The sequence below is a fragment of the Siphateles boraxobius genome, unplaced genomic scaffold (assembly GCF_051911475.1).
Source record: "Siphateles boraxobius isolate OS27281-9 unplaced genomic scaffold, OSU_SipBor_1 20, whole genome shotgun sequence".
Lineage (NCBI taxonomy): Eukaryota > Metazoa > Chordata > Actinopteri > Cypriniformes > Leuciscidae > Siphateles > Siphateles boraxobius.
The window spans coordinates 15,668,841-15,691,178 of NW_027508811.1; the positions used below are offsets into that span (position 1 = coordinate 15,668,841).

The window sequence follows — 22,338 nt, forward strand, 5'->3', positions numbered from 1 at the left end:
GAAAAAATATTGGCACTGACATATTTTAAGATACAGTATGTCAGTGCAAGTTTCTTTATTAAAACAGCTCAAACAAGGAATTTAGCCTGTGAAACGAGAGGATACTGTATTAAAAAAGTATCCTTATTAAATCAGTTATTTCAGAAGGTAGATCCATAAACCAGTGTTATTGTTAACTAAAGCTCAAACTAAACCTACTGAAGATTTTGTTCATTAAAATAAATATATATAAGCTGAGAAACTCTGGACTAACTGGAATAAAATAAGTTTACGCTGAATTACTAAATTACTAATACTGAAATGGCATTAAAATTAAACACTGAGAAAATACCAAAAGCAAAAAAAAAAAGTGCAATGAAAACAAAAAATATAAAAAAAATAATTCAAATTATTAATAAATACCATGACAGTATAAATACTAAAATATGAATGAAACCCTTTTGGAGTGTTGTAAGGGCCGTATTTATACTAAATGTCCCATATCTTGGATGTAAAATATCCATCCAAATCAACAAGAAATTGTAAAAAGACATAAACAGTTTCCAAGTTCATTCAAAAAATGAATCATTTCTTTATTATGAAAAAGAGAACATAGTGTTTGTCACATATGCAAAATGTGAATTTGTTGCTTTCAATGGATTCCGCAGGTAAATGGCCAATATTACGAGATTGTAGACTATTGGAACAATATATTTGCATATAAATGTTGAATAAATAAAACACAAAGGGTTTCTACATGTCCCACCAAGAATTGCAGACATACTGATATTGTACAGTATGGTCGTACAATATTTATTTATATTTTTGTTAACTGTTAAACATTGCGCAACAAAACTACAAGTCTGCAGCCACAACTTGATGAAAAAGAAGGTAAAACTACTCGAATCATGTATTTAACTCTACACAGTTGTCAATTCAGATTTTTATATATATATATATATATATATATATATATATATATATATATATATATATACACACACATACACACACACATAATGTATATGTACATATATTTTATTAAACAGATGTTGGGCTGGGAACCGCCGCTGCCCAGTTGATCGCAACAGACTGTGGGGACAGAAACCTACACATGCAAATATCAACAGTAAAATAGTCAACAAGTAAGAATAAAGTAAGAAAAGAAAAGGACAGAAAAACAAAAACGTCATTGAATTTTGACCACAGTCCAGCCCTGCAGTAGGAATGCAGTGAGATAAATACACACATTATTCTTAGAAACCTGCAACACAGAGGATTTAAAATCGTCGAGTGAAAATGAAATCCATCCTTTCTTGATGTGGGGTTGGTTAAAAGCAGCCCTTGACAGACGGCAGGGCTGAAGGGGACTGACTGTTACCAAATCTCATCAGTTATAGTTTGTGAAAAGCCAGGGAGGGGAGGGGAGGGGGCGGCAGATTTTTTAATGTTTTTGGTAGTGCGGCTACATACAGTACAACTTGGGTAACTTTTATTGTTGCCTGTTTCACACTCTTTTATTCTTTCTATTCTCCATATTCACTCTTTGCTTCATAACAAACGATCTATTCCCCTTTCTTTCTCCTATTGTGGGGGCTCTTGCTCCAAGATCCATGGGCTGAGTTGAGGGGGGGTTGAGAGTTGAGGGGGGGTTGAGCCTTGGGGGGGGTCTCAGCAGCAGCCTCCAGATGCAGGTTTCACAGGAGTGCTCTGGATCTTCACGTTAGATTTCTCAGAACCTCCAGCTGTGGCTCCGGGGCCCATTCTCTTCTTGATCTCAGCAGCCATGGTCATGAAGGCCTGCTCCACATTAGTAGCATTCTTAGCGCTAGTTTCCAAGAAAGGAATGCTAAGGGAATCAGCAAATTCCTAGAGATAAACCAAGCAATTATTTCTGTTAGAACATTGGAAAAGTGAACAACTGCAAGTCTTATGTGCATGTAGGCTCTGCTCCAAAACTTAGTGAGCTGCCTATGTAGGCAGAAATTTAAGGCACACTCCTAACCATCATTGTACAGCATCATTAGCCAACTATGGTACTATGGTACTTGTACTGAGGGGAAGCACCGTCGAGAAGCAAGCAGGGAAAAACTATTTGAGCTTTGGGATTGCTAGACGAGGTCTTAATGAACTAATTTTTGAGAAAACCTCAAAATTTGACCAAAAATTCAGGTCGCATATGGTAATTACACTTTTTCTAAAGCCGTTTCTACATATTTTTTCTCTAACCAGCAGATGGCAGAATTCTACACCTAAATCAATATCCAGAAACAACTCATATTTACACATTTTTTCCAACTGCTTACTCACAAAATCCGTGAATTTTTCAACATCTCTCTGCCAATTACTTTCAATCTTGAACAGAAATGTACATATAAGGTCATGAAAGAAGAGCTTATTGTTTTGAATAACTGTGTACATGATATATACAAAATATAATATTTTGGCAAAGGTGTTTGCAACGCAAGACAAATGTTTGCTTTTGAGACGTGCTTGTGATATTTTGAAAGCAGTGCTTCATTTTGCAAGAGATGTGAGGCATTTTGCATGTGCAATTCTTGGATTTGCATGTAAAGCTTTGAAAAAAAGAGGCATAGTTTAGAAAATGTCTAAGCAGTTGAAAAAAAAATGTAACCGTTAGTGTTTTTCCCCATAAATTTTTTATATTTCATATGCATGTTAGTGTAGTTGAGGAATTCTGCTCTAAATAGGTAAAAAGGTACTTCATATCCCCCAAAACACAGCATAAACGTATAGATATAAAATTGTATATCATTTGGAATATATAAAATCTATACGCTCTATAAATGTTACCAAGAGTGTAAACAGGGAATAAGGAGAATATAAATAAATATGAGTGTATTCTATGTATTTTCATGCTTATTACAACATCACATTGTTAGCGTATCAAGACGATAAGACTTAAGTCTATTGAAATCATGAGTCTCCTATGCGCAGTGTTGTTGCACAAGTATATCATTCCAAATTAGTCAGTTATGAGTTCTCGTTTTAGTTAGAAGGCAGCTGGCTATGTAGGGGGTAGACAGCCTGGTAGCTCAATAGGATTGGAACAGAGTCTTAATAATATTGGAATAAATGGAGTAATATGGAGAATAGCAATATTACCTTTGACGTTGTGTAGTCCACCACTTTTTTTGTTGTTAAGTCACACTTGTTGCCAACCAATAACTTGTTAACATTTTCACTGGCATAGCGGTCAATCTCCTGTAGCCACTGTTTTACATTATTGAAGGACTCCTGAGAACAATGGAAAAAAAACATTAAAACATAAATACAGTGGAGCAAAAGTAAAAACAGTTTTGTTTCAAGGCATTTCCACAGGTGTTTAAAGTAAAATTAGGACACCTGCTTTAGGTTTGGACGAGCTCACCTGATCTGTAACATCATAGACTACAATAATGCCATGTGCTCCTCTGTAGTAGCTGGATGTGATTGTGCGAAACCTCTCCTGCCCTGCTGTATCCCACTGTAAGGGAGAAGGAATGAAATGACACCAGAATCAAAGACAAAAATAGGCTCTCAAAATCTTATTTTAGCTATGCATTGACACAGATTTCACAAATTGATTTGATTCTCTTAACTAATGCTGTAAACTATATAGACCTTATGTAGCCCCGCCCCTTTCCAGGGCTGCACACATTGTCTTTCGGTCTGTATTTTCACAGCGATCCTGCGTATTTATGAATGAACGGCTTGTTTTAAAATCTTCCCGGTCTACTGACATTTGTTAAGACATTTGCTTTAAACATTACTATCCTTATGATAACTTTCATTAACTTAAGTATATCCACTTCAAAAGCTAATTACTCCTGGACAGCAATGCCATAGAAATATACAGAGCGACCGCAAAAACGGAAGTTCAAAGACAATATTCTAGAGAGGCCTGCGCCCTCGTTTCTCTGGCGCATAAGGTCTATATAGAGAACCCAATTGGTGCATTACTATAATATTAAAGGTTAAAATGAACAAAAACTATTAAATTCATTTGCCACTTTTTTTTTAAAGATCTAATCATAAAGACTAACAAAAAATATGAAGTTGTACACAAACATTTGAATTACACATTAAACAATTAAACTTCTTAATTATACAATATAATTAATATAATATAATTATATAATTATTTATTATAACAATATAATTATTTCCTATTCCTACTCAAATTTATTGTGGAAATATAACATTTTAAGCTTGTTTTCCTGACAGAATCATTCAAACATACATTAAATTAACAGGTACAGATATATTAATATATATAAAATGTATTAAGTACAAATATAATGGATATGTAATCGAGTGCATACATTTAACAACATTTTCTAGAGCTATAGCTATTTTTCTATAGCTTGTTTTATGTTGCTGTTAAAAGCTATTTTACTTTATGCGGTTAAAACACCAAACAGTTTCATGGGGACATCACATCATTTCAGGTTGTAATGTTTCCTTCATGCTTATTTGTTCATATTTTGTGCTATAACTAGCATAGAGGAAGAGATGATCAGTTCGTGTGCACTCGCTCTGCTGCTTGAAATGAGGCGCTACAGCGATCTGTCATATTAGAGTGTGTAAAAATTACATTTATTGTTTGAATTTCATGATAAAATTGCCAGAAATTCATAGCTGAGACTTTGTTTCTTTAAAGTTATTGCTATTATATGTTGTGTAGTGAAGTTTTCTACATGCAATTAACAGAAAACAGAATAGAATAAAACAATGGTTCTCAAAGTGTGGTACAAGGCTCTTTCTGGTGGTACGAAGAGGAATCACTGGATTTCACACGTACGATCAAACCGGTGTGATCAGTCTTGGCTGGTCGCTGGAGTGTACGATCACACAGGTGTGATTAAAAGGGTCAGTGCATCACGTGATCAACTGCTAAATTAATGTGCTTTTGCAGTTGACTGGCGCTTGGCCAGAGACGGACGCGCTCAGCGCTGGTCATATATCATAACTATTCAGTGTTTTCAGCCACATGTTTATTTTAGGTTTCAGACATTTAAATTCACATAAGTACTAAAAAAATACATTTAGAATTTGTAAAATGCACACTGATGTCTATGGAAGCGGCAATAATAATATTTTTGTCATTAGAATTAGACGACATTTTATTCATATCAGATACACATATATTCATAATCATACAGTGGCAAAACTAACATGGCAGCGCATACAGCTCAACTAACGCGATCGTTATAAAGGTGTTTAAACAACAAAACACTTCCACTTGCACACATTTGACAAATCGGAATATCAGATATTTCATGCCATAGCTACAAATTTTAGAAATAGGAAAAAGGAAATAAAAGCAGATCATTGGTCATTCAGCGCTATTGTGGCTGCGGTGTCACGTGACAAGCACTGACGCATTTAAGTTATGGTTTTTATTCACCTGTATGCAAGCAGCACAGTGCAGTGTTAATATTCAAACTGTGTTTTTACAATGTTTAAATTGGCTGACAATAATAAATATTCTTATTAGAAATAAAACTGCCTCATTTTTACGCCACTGTATTTTCATATTGGTCATTATGCTGGTACTTTGAGAGCCAAATATTTTCTGAGGTGGTACTTGGTGTAAAAATTGAGAACCACTGGAAAAAAAAAAAATTCTTGTGATTTAAGAATTGATATTGGTTCATCAGAATGAGATTATTACTAAAATTGAGTAATCAATACGGTCAACCCAGCCCTATTCATAGTTAGCAGAGAAAAGTCCCTCTCTGGCATAATTTACATCACAAGATCAAGGGAAATGAGATTCTGTGACCACTTTAAACATGACATAACCCTTCTCTCTCTCTGATGTCCTAAAATAATTAAAATTATACCATCTAAACACCACGTGTTCACTTTTCTTCAATCACATGCTTAAATATTCAGCTCATGTCATCTTATTCACAACCATTAATTTCATTACAGGATATAAAGGAACTTACGATTTGAAGTTTGATGGTCTTTCCGTCTAATTCTATAGTTCTTATTTTAAAGTCCACACCAATAGTGCTAATGTAGCTTTCTGTGTATGTGTCATCCTGAAAAAAGTCAAACAACAGGTGAATTTTTGTGTGAATGTTTCAGTGGTCAAGTCTCTTTTTATTCAGGTCAATTTAATTCACTAAATGTGATAACATTCTCTTATTCATATTATATAAATTAATTTCATAAATTAAATAATTTTGAATATTAAACCTCTGCCGGTTCTGACCAGAGATACTAATGTAGATTCAAGCAAAAATGACAGAAATGCCTCCATGAGGACAAGAATGGTAACTTATAGTCTACTTACTGCAAATCGGAGAAGAAGGCAAGACTTTCCAACACCAGAGTCACCAATCAAGAGCAGCTTGAATAAATAGTCACTGCAAGAGAAATAGAAACAAAACTTTAGACCATCAATAGTTGACAGTGCATTTGTATGAAATATACACTGTTTTCTATGTCAATAATATATTTTAAAATGTAATAGGGCTGGACAATAATTCAATATCAATATATATCGCGATATTTTTTTTTCAATAACGGTGATATGATTTTTAAACACATTTTCGATATTTCAATATACATAGCAGCATTTGTCACTGACTGATGTTAGGCGCGCAGCCGTCAGAAAGAGCAGAACACAATTGGCTACTTTCCTGATGACATACAACACCACAGACACACAGCAACTGCTCAGAGCAGCGGATCTCCAACGCGGCAAGTTTCAGCCACAGAATGAGCGCCCCTGACCGCTAGTGATCGACCGATGTATCGGTTTACCGATATTTTTCCCGATATTTAAGCATTTTCCCATAATCGGGAATCGGTTTTGTAATATCGGATTTTCCGATAAACGGCGCCATCTTGTGGCCGTTTTGAGAATTCCGCCATTGCAGCCCGCGTCTGAGGAGATCAGTCAATAACAACTCTGTGCACAGGTAAAGTATATGTTCTACTTGCTTTGCTTTAATTATTCAACTTTATTTAACATAACAGACATGCAGAAATGAGATTTGAGACATAAATGCCTGATATAGTTTATTTATGCAGCTTGGTTCTAAAAAATTGAGACGAACTCATTGAGCCACGTAGCGTAATCCGTCATGTCCTTCCCCAATAAAGACGTAACTTTACATGAATTAAATAAAACAGACATGAATGAGTGCATGTTGAAAATAAAAGCACTGAATTTAATTCTCTATCTGTTGTATTTGCTCACCATTAGTCTCGAAAAAAAAGTTCGTTCATATTGCTGAGCACTCACTGGGTTGATGATCAGGAATGCTCAAGCACGGCCACTGAATGAAAATTTTGACAAGATTATCTTGTTTAAACACCCTAGATTATATTATCATTTACTACATAGCAATTATTTCGCTAATACACATCTAAATATACCGCTTTGTGGAAATTAATTATTTATTATCTGCACTCGCGATCGCGGTTGAGTAACGTATAGCCTAATGTTATAGTTATGTGTAAATGCATAGATAAACAGCACTTTGTCATAAAGCATTTCATGATCTAGACCGACAAAAATATTAATAATAATTAATAACATACTAGTTGGAAAATGCAATGATGTATATGCTGTTTTGTTTGTTACTTTCCTGATGTTATAGGCTATTCCAGCTAATATTATGCAGTGAATTAATATTACCCAGTGAATTATTCCTCACTCTTAGTTTAAACTTATTAAACGGCACATAAACCTTCTAAAACTGTTTAAAATGAATTACATTTCTGCAAAGGTAATATGACTCCCCTGTCAATTATTTTTTCCATATGAAAACATTAGACTTTTAACATTTATTTTGCCTATCGTTAACATTGTTGCTGTTGATGCTTATAAATGATATGTATAATTTAGATATAAATTATATAATGTAATAATATAAATGTTTTTATTGTAATTTGATTAGTTTACCATTTATGAAAACAAATAAACATATCCAAATATGTTAGAATAGTTTTTGTGCTTTATTTTTTACCTCATCAAAGCTTTTATTTTTAAACAAAGACACTTGGTAACAGTGCACTTTATTTTTTGGACTCAGACCCCTCTATTTATTTGTGTATAAATATAAAGGTTTTTTTTTTGTATGCAAGGAGGGAGTGATTGTTATAAATAAAATGGTTTGTTCAGTTCATTTGTGTTGTAATAATTGTCCCAAAAACAGAAGTATAACAGTAAATAAATATCGGTTCTGCATATCGGTTATCGGGCACATACACATGCAAATAATCTGTATCGGTATCGGTTATAAAAAATCAATATCGGTCGATCACTACTGACCGCCCCTGACCAAATGTGACTGAACGAGCTTCCACAAGTGAGGAGAAAGCAGACGAAATAGTTGATAAGAGAGGAAAGACTAATTCAGTGGTATAAATTCAGTGGTGTTTCGGTGTTTCAGCGTGTTGCAAAATGTGCCGGAGTGTGACTGCCGAGTCCGACTAGCAGCGGGAACACATCAAACGAGGATCAGGAGATAGACTGTGCCGATGCGCGCGTCCGCGGCCAGGAACGTCGCGTCCACACTCTAAAAATAGCTCACCGAAAGTTCTAATGAGCAGGTATCGCTCCCTGTGAATGTCCTGACGCGCGCACACACACGCACAGAATCCAGTTCTCTTTCTTTAGCGCTTGAATAATAACACACACATTTATGCAAAAATGTCCGTTTTGTCAATTGTATCCTCACAAGAACAGTCTAAATGAGTTAAATTAAATCTTAAATGAAAGTTAAGAGTAGCCAAATGAGAAAATTAAATGCGTAAGATCCTCTCATTAGCGACAGATCTTAAAGGGACAGCAGCCAATTCTGTCTGTCAGTTAAGTTAACCAAAGAACAAAGGGGAACAGAGCAAATTACTCACTGATCTTGTCTAAAGAACGTGTGTAGCTTTAATAAGGATTATTCTATATTTAATTTATAATTTATGCAGTTCAGACTATTTGATAACCTTATTCAATTTCTGTATATTTCAGTTTTATTTACACACAAAACATTAATGGTGAACATTTTTGACTTTATAAAATGATTATCTCAAGTCTTGAAAAAAGTAAGACATATTTTTGTCATACATAGTTTAGTAGCCTACTTTTATTTTTGGCAAAATTTATCATTATAATCAACTTAATTATTTCCTGGATTTTGTAACACCATAGTCCCTAAATTTATGTAAAGGCAGAAATGTGATTTAAATCGGAAAAAAATTCCCCCATTTTGTGTACCAAATGTTGCACAAATGTTATGGCAAATGTAAATTTAAAAACAGAAATGCATTGCCATTTTACATATTACATTGTCATTTTGCATATTACATTTCAAACGGAATATTGCTACCCATATGCTTTCATAGTCTTGTAGCAGGTATTGAGAAGAGAATATTATTGTTATTAGAGCCCGACCGATATGGATTTTTGGGGGCCGATGCCGATACCGATATTAGGGAGTAAAAAAAGCCCGATACCGATATATCGGCCGATATTATTTATGTGTATATTATAATACAGTAGCAATATTATTTATGTGTATTATAGTACAGTATACCAGTCAAAAGTTTGGACACTTTCCTATTGGTGTGTACAAACTTTTGATGGGTACTTTACACAGTAGCTATAAACAGAATAAATATATTTTATAAACACGTTTTGCAATGATCACTCAAATGTGGTAATCAAACACTTGTGTGACACAGATATGTAATGGAGGCAGGGGGAATGATAGAATGAGAATTATACAGCTGAGCTGTAACTAAACTAGTTTGCATTGCATGTTATATTATATTATATTATATTCTAAATACTGTTGCATAATCTTCACTAATGACGACTTTGTCTTTTAATTTAGTCATAACGTGTATCAATAAATATATAATAAGTGTCACTGACAAAACCTTATTATCTTCTATTTTTACTCTTAATTCCTCTAATCTCTACCAGTGGAGGAAGAACTCAGATCTTTTTACTAAAGTAAAATGAATAATATCATAATGAAAACGTTTTTAATTACATATGTACAGTACTTTTATACTATTTTAAATAATTAGTAAGCAAAATGTACTAAACGTGAAACTAGGCTACTCTTAATGCAAAATGGCCCTATATAAAGTGTTATAATTATATACATTTTTGGAATATTGCTTGATGTTGTAACGTAGCGTTATCAGGCAGAATGAGCTTTAACACGGTGTCTACACCGGACGCGGCCGTTACTGCTCGCGTCGCAACAGCTGTTTACCCTAGACAAAGCAGAATCAGTTTACTGTCGGAGATCGCTTGCGCCACGCATTTTAATCAATGTTTCATCAACCAATTGCCTTAATAAATAAGAAGAGGGCCTAAATATAGCAGACAATATAATCAGGACTTCTCAGCTGCGCGCTTGCAATAGTCACAAGCTCACACAATACGTGACAGAGGCTTGTAGCAGAGAAATCAATTCTGTGAATTACACTGCGCAAATCACAAGTAGGCTACTACCCACCGGATGAAGAAGGGTTGGCTCTCAGTCTCCACAGGCTACATAAAATATTCATTTTATTTTATTTTATTTTTCGTGTTTGCATTTATGAGGAAAAAACAATGTTACAGACGCGACAGTTCAGCACTACGGACGTGAGCGCTCTGAAAGCGGCACTAATGCTTTGAAACTTTCACATAGACATCAAACAGAAGGCACAAAACCTTTCGTTTCAAAGTGAATTTCGTTTTGTATTAATTGTATCTTAATTTTAATCAATGTTTCATCAGCCATTTGCCTGGATTTAATTTATAAGAAGTAAATTTAGCAGACGATAGATAATCTCGACACGGAGGCGCCTGCGGGTGAACTGGAGCTCGTCTCATGAACCGAAACTCAGCGTATAGACCTGAGAATTGAAATATATCTATATTGAAATGTCTACTTTTAAACAGAACAATTCAAAACGAAAGACAGACAGACTCATGTAATCGTATGAAATGTGCATTTCTCTCTGGCGCGCGCTCACTGAAGATCGCGAGTCAGCATCGTCAACTTCATCTTTGGCTGACGCTGACTGAAAACACTTGTTTATTAATAAACGATTAAAATGTCTCCTTGCTATATTTGTTGTATTCATAATCATTATTTTTGCCAGTTCTTGTGACAGCTTTTAGGTGCTTTATTGGCAGCGCCACCCTTACATGAATCACCGTACCCGCATTTTTAAAAATATTCATTTATCGGCCATTATAAATGCCGATACCGACAGTTAGGAAAATGCCTAAAATCGGCCGATAATATCGGCCCGCCGATATATCGGTCGGGCTCTAATTGTTATGATGGGTTATTTCATTGCTTCATGTAGTTTGTTATGGTGCAGTAGCGAAAGACTCCAGCAGATTTCATAGACTTGGCAAATTCATTTTTCAGAAGATTGTAGGAACAGACATCTGTTATGGGCGTTCTTGGCAGTTTTTCTGAGGCTTTTATATTGTTCATATCGATATCGGAATTATATCGTATCGACCGAAATTAAGAAATATATCGTGATATAAAATTTGGCCATATCGTCCAGCCCTAAAATGTAATTTATTCTTGTGACGGCAAAGCTGATTTTTCAGCATCATTCCTTCAGGCTTCAGTGTCACATGATCCTTAAAAATCATTCTATTATGCTGATTTGCTGCTAAAAAAAAAAACACTACAAAAATCATTTATCATCAATGTTGAAAACAGTTGTGCTGCTTAATATTTTTGGAAACCTTGATACTTTTTCGCAATTTTTTTGATGAATATAAAGTTCAAAAGAACAGCATTTATTTGAAATAGAGATCTTTTGTAACATTATAAATGTATTTTCTGTTACTTTTCAGCACTTTGTATCCTTGGCTAAAAGTATTAATTTAAAAAAAAAAAGTCTTACTGACCCCAAACATTTGAACGGTAGTGTAACCATTATACTGATGCAAACAGTATGGCGTACATCTCAAAAGACATGCATGAAACCAACTGTTGCTTTCTTTCACTGTATATTTTGGATTGTTTATTTTCTAGACATGTAATGAGCTCATTAAAATCCCCCTGCAACATGTGAAATAGGTCAGACTCTTCATTATTGTAGACAACTGATGGAACTCAGCTGAAAATGCAGTAAATCAGTCACTGGACCACTTTTGCATGCAAAAAAGAAAATGTTTGTTAAACAGTCAATGTGCTTGAGGACCTCTGAGGTCGGGAAACTTGAGTAAGCTGATTAAGCATTCCACAGAGAGGGATTTTTGCCCGTTGTGCTAAATCCTCTGGCCCTATTCAACATGACCTAGTAAGAAAAGACCATAGGAAGGAAATTCAGCGGATCGGCCCTGGTCAAGACCAGCTCATCGACGACTCAGCAGAACAGTCTGATGTTTTCCTCTCTATACTGCCACTGAATTCAAGTCATGCTCTCCTTGTTAGGTTGACTGCAACAAAGAATCATGTGTAGGGAGCCACTACACAAAAAACTGCATGTAAAGACCCTTTGTTTGCAAACTGCAATACTTTGATTTATATCAAACAGAATAAGTGGTTAGATGTAGTAAAAGTTCTTTTACAATTAATTATGGACGCAAAATATTTAGTTTAAATATCATGACTATAAACTTTTTTCACCAACAATGAGAGACAGTATTAGGAAAGACAAAGAGGTGTCCATTTTAAAAGTGTATCCTGCAGATCTGAAATTCTGCATTAAGTTCTACAAATGGAGCTGAACATTAAAAACTGGTGCCAGAAAAGACAGAGATAATATGCATGAAGTCCTACTTGCTAACTATCTTTATTTAATCACAATTCATGTAATCTTAGGAAGCCACAATAAAGTCTGTAAGCACTTTAGTATTGAATCTTCGATACGATTCGTGAAGAACCGAAAGAGAAACTACTAATGAGTGTTACCCACCAAACAAGCACCATTGTAATAGCTAGGCTATTAACTATGACAGAACATATTTCACCCCTATTCTGCCCATGTAAAATTCATGCAACAGTTGATATGAAGTCTGTTAAGCAACTGAGTTGCTTAACACTCACACAAGTGATAGTTGTAATAGACTGTGTAGCTTGTCATTTGGCATGTGACCTACACATGACTACCTTGCAAAAGGAAGGGCTGGGCACTTCAGTTCCTTGAGACATACTTCACATCTGCACATTCAGACATTTGGACAGTATAGAAACCTCACAATTCGGTGCCAATGAACACAGGAAACATGGAATCGATGACAAAACACCTTTTAAGATTATGTAAACTAGTACTAATAAGGAAATAAAGATAGCACAAATCAGACTGGTGTTGTGGAAATGTGTCTATTAAATCTTACTAAATCTTTTATTTCGAAGAACCAGATATAGGAAACCTGGCTTTTATGTTTTACTTTAGTGTCAAAGTTTACAGTAATTATACACCTGTGATTACATTTTGTGTGTTAAACAACAAGGCACGTGATTGCATTTCTGTGTAGGAACTCCAGGTGATAAATACGCATGAATAAAAATACATTAAATTACACCCAGACTACTTTAAAAGCTGTATTAACAGATGAATAAACTCGACAGACTCTGATAACTCGTTAGTAATTTACAAGTCCACCTTCCTGGCATTGACAAAAAATCGCTACTTAAATCAAAACCAGCTTTCTGATCAAATTGGAGATCAGCAACAGGTTACAAACATGTTAACGACATTTAAGCCATTTATCCAATTTACCGGCTCGTCAAGTGGTTTAAAAAGTAAATTAAATGCCACCCGAGACGTTAGCTTACATCAGCTAGCCTTCATATTCATTTTTACTGATGCCTGACAGCTAAAATCTGCTTTAACGATTGGAAATTAAAATATCACAATATAAGAAGTGGTAAAGGTGCGGTATGACTAACTAATGAGCTCTACTTGTCATAAATGTAACGCGGATGGATATTTAACTTGGCTGAGCTACGTATACAACAGCAGTTTAATTACAAAAGTTTTTACTTCTTTAGAGAAAGCGATGTGTTAAAAATGCTTATCTTGAAAATCACGAAGCTTTCCGGTTTTGACCGGTGAAGTATATCAAATACCGTGATATTGTTTACTGGTAAGATTGATCACACAGCCAGTCATCATGACTGCTGCCTGTCAAAAGTAGCTAAGTTAACGTTACAGGTAAATTAGGAGCACAGTAACGACAAACAAGTCGTGTAAAAAATCGTTCACTTACTATTCGGGATTCATCGTGGACAGGACACTGTGAAAACGGTTGTCTTCTAAGAAAACAACTCCGCGGCGTGAAGAGACTAGAAACAATAACCTTTCTCCCGATTAAAAAGTAACTAGCTGGCTAGCTGCTGCCGCAAAGTCTAGTCGGTTGAAACCCAAAATGGCTGACTCTTCAACCAGGAAATAGGAACTCCTTAAAGAGATTGCGTAGGCTATGTCGTCATCAGAACTTGTGCGGAAGTTGTAGTTCAATTCAGATAACACCTGGCCTGTGCTAAAGGAAGATGTCTATATAAAGGACTACAATACCCACATCTATTTTTTAAAACTTCATGATGAGTTCATAGATACTTGAATCGTTCATGCAGGACTGGCGAAATCCTGCCCCCTATCATGAGGGGTAGAAAATTACGTCATTTGTGAAACGTGGCATTGGCTAACATGAGTGTGAGTCACTGATCAATACACGTCAAAAAAAAGACAGGGAACCAAACCACTAACTCTTTATTGATTATGAAGAATAATGAACAAAGTGTTTTTTTATAGAACGCTTAGAAAAGTTGAACAAATGTTAAAAGTAATGAAGTTTTATGATCACCCACATGCTTAATGAGTAGAAATTAAACGTTTAGGGATTTTGGTTGGTTAAAAGCTCCTCCACTGAATCCAGCCCTTGGTTCCAGAATGTGTATGGAAATTCCACTGAAGATGCAGCTCCGACCTCTCCCTGTAAGAAGACCATAAGTAAAGGAATTACCCTGTGCATGATAAAATATAGAAACAGCATACAATATTTATTAATAATATTTATATTGAGTAAAGGAAATACAGTGGACCATATAAAAGGTGTTTACCTTCATATTCAAAGAAATAAGCCCAATTTCAAAGCATTTATCGTCACCTATTCTCCTCTGTATGTCGGCAAGTACAGCATGACAGGCTTCATTAGGAGATGAGCCCTTAGTAGTAGACAACAACAGATGAGAGAAATGTGAGCCAGATCTAATTTACTGATGTAGAAACAGGTTGCTAATGGTTTCATGAGATTTTCATTGACCGTTTTCATCCAAGGTAATAATTTAAAGGGGAACTATGCAGTTTTTTTTTTAGCTTAATTTACCTTAACTGAACAGCTTCGGAGTCATTAGAATGGTTATATGACTTTTTTCGGGTTGAATGGTGGCCGTCTCGCTTCCCCCTAGCGCCTGTGAGCGGAAAAACCACCCTTGGAACTTTGAGACGGTGTGGTGAAGTGTTGGGTCCCACTGAAGTGATGGGTCCCAGCTTAGGACCCTATTAGTATGCCTGATCTAAATCTGTTCTCTCGATAACTACATGGTTATTTTAATTAAAAAAAAATTGTACAACATATTGCGCTGATTATTACGATACAAATAATGACAATTATAATTGCATTACGAATTGCTGCGAATACGTTAAGGCAGTATAAGCTCAGGTACAGCTCAGCTAGCACGCTTGTCAGATAGCTGCATGCTATGCTACTATGTAAGCTAACTAAAAAACAGTAAGAATGAGAAATGTTTAAATTCCCAATTTATAGCTTCGGTTATATATTAGTATTTGAAACATATGAGTTAAAAGACATTAATGACTCGTTATAACAGTTCAAACATTTAATAAAGTGATTTTTACTGATTTGTAACCAGGCACTAAAGCGATTACCCATAAAACAAGCTTTGAACCAATCGGATTGCTTGGGTCTTAAGCTGGGACCCAACACTTCACTGGGACCCAACACTTCACCACACCAGCGGGTCGCCGGCCTCAGCATCAGGAAGTATCGCATGATATCAGGTCTTGAAATGTAACAAATTGCTTTACGGCACTGCACACATACACGCCCCCATCCAGGATCCAGCTGGCTATAAGAACAAGGTAGGGATGGAGTTTTTCATATTATCGTCATGGCTGAGCCGACTTCTTTGAAAACAAATGCGCATGACCAGAGGGAGAAGATGGGAGGGGGGAAAGTCACCAACGAGTTTTTACGACAGTGTTGTCAAATACCTATTCTGAAGCTGTAGGGGGAGCTGTTTAGAGAAACCTGCGAGCAAAAAGCGAGAAAACAGCGAAGAAATTGAGAAGGGTATTTCTGCACAACTGGAGGCTGCAGTTTCAGGACCGCAGTTCCAGGACCCTAGTTTTTTTGTGACAGCGGCACGTACCGAACTGGATCACCAAAAACACTTTTTTTAATCTAACAAGACTTAAGATAATAGGTGGATCTGTATATGTACAAACTAAACCACCTGAGTCCTGAAATGGCAGCCGCCGTTATATCACCCAGTTCGGTAGGTGGCGCAGTCCCAAAAAAACTAGGGTACTGGAACTGAAGCCTCCGGTTGTGCAGGAACATACTACTGAAGAAATTGCCAAAACTGCATAGCGCCCCTTTAATTTATATCAAAACAGAAATACATACTTGTTTCATCAGCTGCACAACATGAAAGCTTGGGCAGTAGCACATGATTTTGTCTCCATCTCCTGTAGCTGTAGACAAAGAGAATATATATTTTGAAATACACTATGAGGACAAATGTACTGGGACACCTGACTATAACACCAACAGGGACTGTAATGACATAACATTCCAAATACATGACATTAATATGGAGTTGGTCACCCCATTGCAGCTATATCAGCTTCCACTCTTCTGGAAAGGATGTGAGGTCAGGCACTGATATCGGATGCAAAGGCCTGGCTCACAATTTCCATTCCAATTCATCCCAAAGTTGTTCGATGGGGTTGAGGTCAACTCATCCAACTATGTCTTTATGGATCTTGTGCACAGAGGCACAGTCATGCTGGAATACAAAGTTGTAATCAAAGCATTGTCCAAAATGCTGAAGCATTAAGCTTTCCCTTCACTGGAAGTAAGGAGCCAAGCCCAACTCCTGAAAACCAGCCCCATACCATTATCCAAACTTGCCACAATGCAGTCAGACAGGTAACGTTCTCCTTGCATCTGCCAAACCCAGACTCACTCATCAGACTGCAAAACAGTGAACCGTGATCTGTCACTCCAGAATACACGTCTCCACTGCTTCAGAGTCCAGTGGCAGTGTGTTTTACATCACTCCATCCGACACTTGGCATTGTACCTGGAGATGTGAGGCTTGCATGCAGCTGCTCGGGCATGGAAACCCATTCCATGAAGCTCCCGTCGCAGTTTTTGAGCTGATATTAATGCCAGTTAGGGAATCAGCAGAGAGCTATGTGACCTTACATGGTCTTCCGCTTTGTAGCTGCTGTTCCTAAACACTTCTACTTTCCAATAATATCACTTACAGTTGACCGTGGAATATCTAGCAGGGAAGAAATTTCACGTACTGACTAATTGCAGAGGTGGCCTCCTATCACAGTAACACACTTGAATTCACTGAAAATGTCAGAACGACAAATGTTTGTAAATGCAGTCTTCATGGCTAGGTGCTTGATTTTGTGCATCTGTGGCAATTGGTCTGATTGAAACACCTGAATTCAATAATTAAGACAAATACTTTTGTCCATATGTATTTCAGATGTAAAGTCCCCAAAATATCCATACTGTTGGTCAATAGTACAATCTAATTTAATCTAATAAAGTGTTAAATCTAATCCAGTCTAAAAATGAAGAAACAATACATTTAAGGAACAAGCTCAGGCTGCAATTAAAAAAGTAAAAAGCAGTAAAAAAAATAAAATAAAATAAAAACCTACCTGCTGCAGCCCCCACCTGAAAATACAGAGAAGAGCTGTCATACTAAAATAGAACACTGAATCCTGTCATACTTTTAAAAATTATATAATTTGATAGTAAAGAAACAGGCTATGAGTTTAATGATAAAAAGCCCTGCAGGTTGAACATCTTACTCTATGGTCAGCATATAGACCACAGCCTGGAAGAGGAGAATCCCCCACCCTCCCTGGTAATTTGAAGGGAGCTCCTGATGTAGAAACTCCTGCGCAATATTTGTAAATTTAGGAACATACAAATGATAGTTGTCAAATAACCGAATTTGTACAAAAATATCACATTTGTATAATTTGAGGGCCGAGAAAAGCGCTATATAAATGTAATGAATTATCATTATTATTAATTACACTCATATTGATACTGTATCATTTTACATGACATTTACATTTATGCATTTGGCAGACGCTTTTATCCAAAGAGACTTACATTACAGGGTATCATGCAGAATTATGAAATATGAACCCAAATGTAACTACTACATCAAAACAATATTTTTATAGAAATAAAGATAACAGGAAGTGTAAACATTTTCAACCTTACCTACTGTTATGTTTCCACTTAGATCAAGAGCAATAAGACCTATGAGAAAGTAAACCAATTTAAGCTGGAATCTGCGTGAAATGAACTGCTTGACTACCATAAAGCCGTCACAAAAGTTCATTATAAGTTCTCAATTATACTATTGCAATTACATTTACTGTAATATGCATAATTATAAAATTGAAACAACATTGATTATATACTAAATGTTAGTTTCATTTGATTATAGTAGGCCATACCCAGTTCAGAAATAATTAAAGTTATAGTAGACGTTTCCCTGCTAAATGAGTTAACCAACCCCCACCACAACCTGGTTGAGTCATCAGACTTAAAAAAATGGGTTAGCCCCATATATGAATCACTCATCTAGTAATATGTCAGGTTATATTAATCTCTTACCTATTGTATCATGCCCACCACTAACAGGTTGATTCTTTTCAAGGAATTCCTTTTGGAGTACATATAAAAAAAGAAAACAGAAAAATGTCATTAAATATATGTATTCTCTCTAGGGATTGAAATAATAAGTAACCGTGTGTGTGAATACCCGGTAAGCAGTAGCTGTATGGGGAGAGAGCATATTGTCATTGGCCTCAGATGTAAAACCTAGATCCTGAGCAAATTCTTCTGCGCCATCTCCAACAAGCAAGCTGTGAGGACTCTTCTCCATTACTTTGCGAGCTACACGACATGGCTGTGCAATACTAGCAACGAAAACAAAAGTATACAAAATGGTTCTGGGCCAGGCATTATAGAAAAAAATATATTTTCTATATTTCCTGTTTGTTTGTTTTCTCTCTCAAAGCAGTGTATTGCAGATGAAAGCATTGTACCAAAGGGCAATTTTCTTATATGTAAGAGATTCTAATGGAGAAAATACTCAAAAGACTTTTATTTTACCCTCGCAGTGCAGCCACTGCCCCAAATCTCCCTGGCACACCTTCCATAATTGCAGCATCACATTCAACCACTCCCTTGAAATTTGGATATCCTCCTCTGCCAACAATGTGCCGTCCCGTGTCTGCATCATCTTCAACCTCTGAGAGAATAAACCTTCATCAGAAAAGCATATAGGCCTATGCCTGGTTATAAAAGGATGATGCAATTATATATAGAAAACTATTTACTTCATATGTATGGCATATTTAGTAGGGGTGACCCCGAATAGTCGAAGATTTGATGCATCGATAGGAGGAGCCTGATTCTACAACCAATCTCACGGTCGAATCTTCGCAGAAGTTATATGAGGGTGCTCAATGTCTGATTAGTAAATAAATTCTTCCACTACAATTCCAATACATCCCTTAAATAAACAAAGTCTGCTAACATTTACAGCAAATGCTTGGGATTAAATGGGAATTAATTATCTAATGATAATTACTGAATCTCTAGTAAACATAGTTACAAAAACAATTGTTGAAAGTCCAACCAGATCCCACATTATTAACAGTACCCATATTTAGGTGAGAGTGGGGTAAAGTGAGACATTTTTTTACATTCGCTCCCATCTAAGCGAGCTAAAATGATATATCAGTAAAATTTACACATTTCCCATTAATTCAGGATGTTTCCTAGCAATGGAAATTAAGAGAATGTATTCAGGACGAAGGGCTGAAACTGAAATCAAGGGGGTAAAGTGAACCAGCTGGGGGTAAACTGATCCACTTACCTTTTCCACTCTGAAACTACCATAACAACACATTTTGTAACAGTAAGAATCCTGACAGCTAGCTTGACAACCACACATTCCAGAACTAATGTCAGACTAGTAACACAATCATGGGGATTGGTCAATTACAGTTTTTTTCTAAACACTTGAAAGTAACTCTAAACAAAATCAAATACAACATAAGATTAGAACACAGTCTGGGGGTCAGAACACAGGACCCTTAGAGACAGCAAGTGTCTGGGGGTCAGAGCAAAGGACAATCAAAACCAGCTAGAACAGCCTGGGACTCAGAACACAGGACTAGATCCACCTGGATTAGAACATCAGCCTACTGTCAGATTCTACAACTAGGCCTACGTTACATTCCAACCCTGAAGGTTACAGGGAAAGATGAGGAGTTGCTCTCTCCGTGTGGTTCCTCCAGGCCTTTTAGGTTGAGGCAGCTTCTTCACCACATCACTTTTAGGAACATGTGCCACACCATTTTCCTGTATAGCAAAGTGGGTCTCTCCCACTCTTTCATGTTTCCCTGGATTCTTCTGAGAAATTGTGCAAGCATTTCGTCATCCTCAACTTTCTCAACCATCCATCTCAACTCATCCTCAGAACTCTCTTCATCAGACACATTATCAACTGGGACAGGGACATCTCTCTCCTCAGAGCTGCTTACTATGATTTTCTTTTTGATTCCTTTCTTTTTCAGTTTTCCCTTTTCTTTGCTATTTTGCTTTTTCCCTGCCAGTTTCTTTTGTCTTTCTTTATAAGCCTTCTCAATTGCCTGCTTCTCAGAAGTATCAGTTAGGATGTCTGTCTTCACACGCTTTCGTTTGGTTTGTGTTCTGCGGGGACATTTGAGAGTGGTAGGATTTCACGAGGAGACACATATCCAGGTCGGCTGGAAACATGTGGCACATCTGAGTCAGCTGGCGAGGCACATCCATGTGGACCATGCGCAGTGGATGGATTAGCATCAGCGAGTGAATTATCTGCATCTTCTCGAGGGGTGTTTTGCCCCAGGTTGTCTTCCTGGTGTATTGCCTTGGCATGATTGCTTAGTTTATGACATTAAAAATAAGACATATGTAATATTACATTAAAATATGTTTAAGACTAAACTTAACTTGTGCCTCATGTCTCACTTACCCCACTGCCACATTTTCGGGGGGGAAAAACGATCTCTCTTAGCAATTCAGGCTAATCTTCAGCTAGCATCATCACATGGTTTTATATGTTGGTAGTTCATCAACATGTATGATATAGGTTTTTCTACCTGGATCAGTATGCTTTAACACAACAGTTCATTAAGTTGACAGCAAGAAAATTTAATTTTACAAGCAAAACAAATATTTTTGCGACAAAACAATGCTTAACACAGTCACTCTCCATCATGGCCAAGGGGAAATGTCATGTGAGGGGCTTGAAAACATGATGATCACATGACCACAAATGTGTTCCGTTGCCTAGATACAGGGGGTGTCTCACATTACCCCGTTCTCCCCCTATCCCCTTTAAATAATAAAAGTTAAAGTATTTGATTGATGAAGAGCACAACAGCTGTTTATTTACCTGCCATTACTGTTTCTACAACATCTGTAGAATTTTGTCCAGCTAGCAGCATACATCTCATTCTCTCCACTGCAGGACGAGAGAAAGACCATGTCCCCACAGCTGCCATTTGACTTAAGTTCAGTAGAATATTTATACATGTATTTATCTACGGGAAACATTCATTTCCCTCTTTAGTGAAAGTAAAAATGTAAGCCCAAGGGTTGTTAAAACACCGTTTCAAAATAAAAGTCAGGGTGTTAATCGAAAGTGATAGGTTTTTTTAATGGCCATGGGAGAAAGAAAAATAAACATGTATTATCATTAATATAACCAGTCATTTTATGAAAAAAGTTTGGACAAATTGCAACAGAAGCAAACAAGGATAAAGAGAATGCAGAAGACAAAAGGTAGGTAAAATAAAATGTGTCTGGATCAAAACATCTAATTACGTAGCCTACACAATGCACTCAATGCCCAAACCCCATCTCTGCAATAATAATTAATAAAGGCTGGTTTCTAAAGTACTTCTTTCTGCCCCTATGTATTAATGTTCATGGGTAGCCTAAATGGGTTCCAGTCATCCTTAAGTATTTTACTGTTATATGTCAACAAGATTCAACAAGACATTTTCACCTGG

The 22,338-nt window shown here is 36.4% G+C and overlaps 2 protein-coding genes across 3 annotated transcripts; both read right to left on the reverse strand.

Annotated features, from left to right (window-relative positions):
- Window positions 1–960: 960 nt before the first annotated feature.
- Window positions 961–14,359, reverse strand: rab1ab (RAB1A, member RAS oncogene family b). Its single transcript, XM_077237086.1, has 6 exons — window positions 14,189–14,359; window positions 6,287–6,359; window positions 5,937–6,032; window positions 3,371–3,466; window positions 3,106–3,237; window positions 961–1,848 (listed from the first exon to the last, which is right to left on the reverse strand). The coding sequence occupies exons 1-6, from the start codon at window positions 14,200–14,202 to the stop codon at window positions 1,651–1,653; spliced, it is 609 nt and encodes a 202-aa protein (XP_077093201.1). The 5' UTR covers window positions 14,203–14,359; the 3' UTR covers window positions 961–1,650.
- A 302-nt stretch (window positions 14,360–14,661) lies between these two features.
- On the reverse strand, window positions 14,662–21,919 carry LOC143745159 (N(4)-(Beta-N-acetylglucosaminyl)-L-asparaginase). Of its 2 annotated transcripts, XM_077237087.1 has the most exons (10): window positions 21,720–21,919; window positions 19,385–19,523; window positions 19,032–19,188; window positions 18,884–18,932; window positions 18,485–18,523; window positions 18,061–18,149; window positions 17,908–17,923; window positions 16,631–16,698; window positions 15,042–15,146; window positions 14,662–14,914 (listed from the first exon to the last, which is right to left on the reverse strand). In XM_077237087.1, the coding sequence occupies exons 1-10, from the start codon at window positions 21,826–21,828 to the stop codon at window positions 14,816–14,818; spliced, it is 870 nt and encodes a 289-aa protein (XP_077093202.1). In that variant the 5' UTR covers window positions 21,829–21,919; the 3' UTR covers window positions 14,662–14,815. The 2 variants fall into 2 exon arrangements, with proteins under 2 accessions (XP_077093202.1, XP_077093203.1); XM_077237088.1 differs by lacking the exon at window positions 17,908–17,923 and having other exon boundaries at window positions 16,631–16,700; window positions 18,047–18,149.
- Between the last annotated feature and the right edge of the window lie 419 nt (window positions 21,920–22,338).